Genomic DNA, 1606 nt, shown 5'->3' with positions numbered 1-1606 from the left:
CCCCAGCTTGGACGTTTTTTCCTTATCCTTTCATTGCGGACTCTAGCTGTTTTTGTGGCCAGTTCAACCTAGAAGTTAACTATTTAACTAGGCGACCACGTGTATTTGTTTGACGTTCAGTGTACACAGAGGACGTGTCACAGCTAGAAACTTTGGACAATATCTTAACTTTACTGGCATGCTAACGTTAGCTAACAGGCTAGCTAAACAGGCAAAAGGCTGCCAGCTGACTGTAGTAGGTTCATGCCTTTGTACAGTTTATTTTACAGTTTCAGTTAGCTACGTTCAAACGGAAGAATGAAAAAGAGCCAGAAGGAGCCTGGCCATATTCTTTATCTGTAAATGGGTTGTGGTTTAATTTCACTACTCATTTTACAGTAATGTTAGGGATATTGGGGCCATAAATACTGCACTTGGACTTAAATTGGTCAACTTCTGGGGCCGAAGATGGAAGACAAATACAGCAGCAACGTACTCTCAGGGGGGAAACTGGGCATGGTCGAAGTGCCAAACTCTAGGTATGTGTCTGTTGTTAATCTCCCATTAATCTCATCCGACCGGTGTGAGGTATTGCTTTTATTTTCACTGTAGCTGTAGTCCATGTTTAACTGTTGATTTAAGTCCGAGACACCAGCTGAAACTCCATTTGATGGTTATTCTCAGCATCTACTTATTATTATTATTTAACCCTATCAATGACCATGCGTCTCACAATTCGTATGAGTTCTTAATATTAAAAAATAAAATGTATTTATTCAATATTTTTATCCGGTATGTTGTCAGTGTTTTTTTGTTGTATTATTAAACAATATACCATTGTAATAAATACATAACATGTGACTCAATTTGAAAACACTACAATAAAGTTATTTCTAAAACACAATCCAACCTTCTTTACGGAATATTAGCAGTTTACCCATATCTCTTATAGAAATGATGAACATAGTAAAATAAATAAATAGAAGTAGCCTATCGAAATAATAAAGCAAATTATAGAAGCTAATAAAAAATTAGAAACTGAGCAAGGGGCTAATACAAATTTATTAAGTGTTCATAGTTTCCTGATTTAGGCCTGATGCCTGGGCCTTTTTTATACATATGTTTGTCTTTGCAATGCTTAACCATGTCATATATTAGTCCAGTGGGCAATATTTACATAGACTCTGTTGGAGGGATCAAAATACTAATAATTAAAATACTTGAAATTTACAGTTAAAAATCTTCAGTTAAATCAGTTCAAATCTATAAATCAAAATTAAGATTTTGGAATGTTACAAAATCCACAGAGCTGTAGCCGGGCCAAAGTAGTGCACTTTTGAATTCATTAACTTTATCGGTTATCATGCATATAAAACGCAGATACAGATAATCTGCAAACTCCCCAAAAACCGCCAGATAGTCGGTCTATCCCTACTCTGCTGTTATCAGTCACACCACTGTCACTTTATCAACCCCTACTTTACCATGTCATTTGTCTCCAAATACTTTTTTATATTTTTTTCTTTAACTCATTGTTTATTTCTGTTACTTCCCAGACAGTGGGGTTTGAAACTTTGGGCACCCCAGGTAAAAAATTGTATTAATATGCATAAAGAAGCCAAGAAAA

The 1606-nt window shown here is 35.4% G+C and overlaps 1 protein-coding gene across 1 annotated transcript in view; it reads left to right on the top strand.

Annotated features, from left to right (window-relative positions):
* Nucleotides 1–1606, top strand: part of slc30a5 (solute carrier family 30 member 5) — a 14606-nt gene that overhangs the window by 17 nt on the left and 12983 nt on the right. Inside the window, exon 1 of the mRNA XM_032539803.1 lies at nucleotides 1–518. This exon is cut by the window's left edge and continues 17 nt beyond it. Coding sequence (XP_032395694.1) covers nucleotides 448–518 — 71 coding nt within the window. The 5' untranslated portion in view covers nucleotides 1–447. The remainder of the gene's footprint in view (nucleotides 519–1606) is intronic.

The sequence above is a fragment of the Etheostoma spectabile genome, chromosome 16 (assembly GCF_008692095.1).
Source record: "Etheostoma spectabile isolate EspeVRDwgs_2016 chromosome 16, UIUC_Espe_1.0, whole genome shotgun sequence".
NCBI classification, from domain to species: domain Eukaryota; kingdom Metazoa; phylum Chordata; class Actinopteri; order Perciformes; family Percidae; genus Etheostoma; species Etheostoma spectabile.
This window is presented reverse-complemented; position numbering and strand designations above follow the sequence as displayed.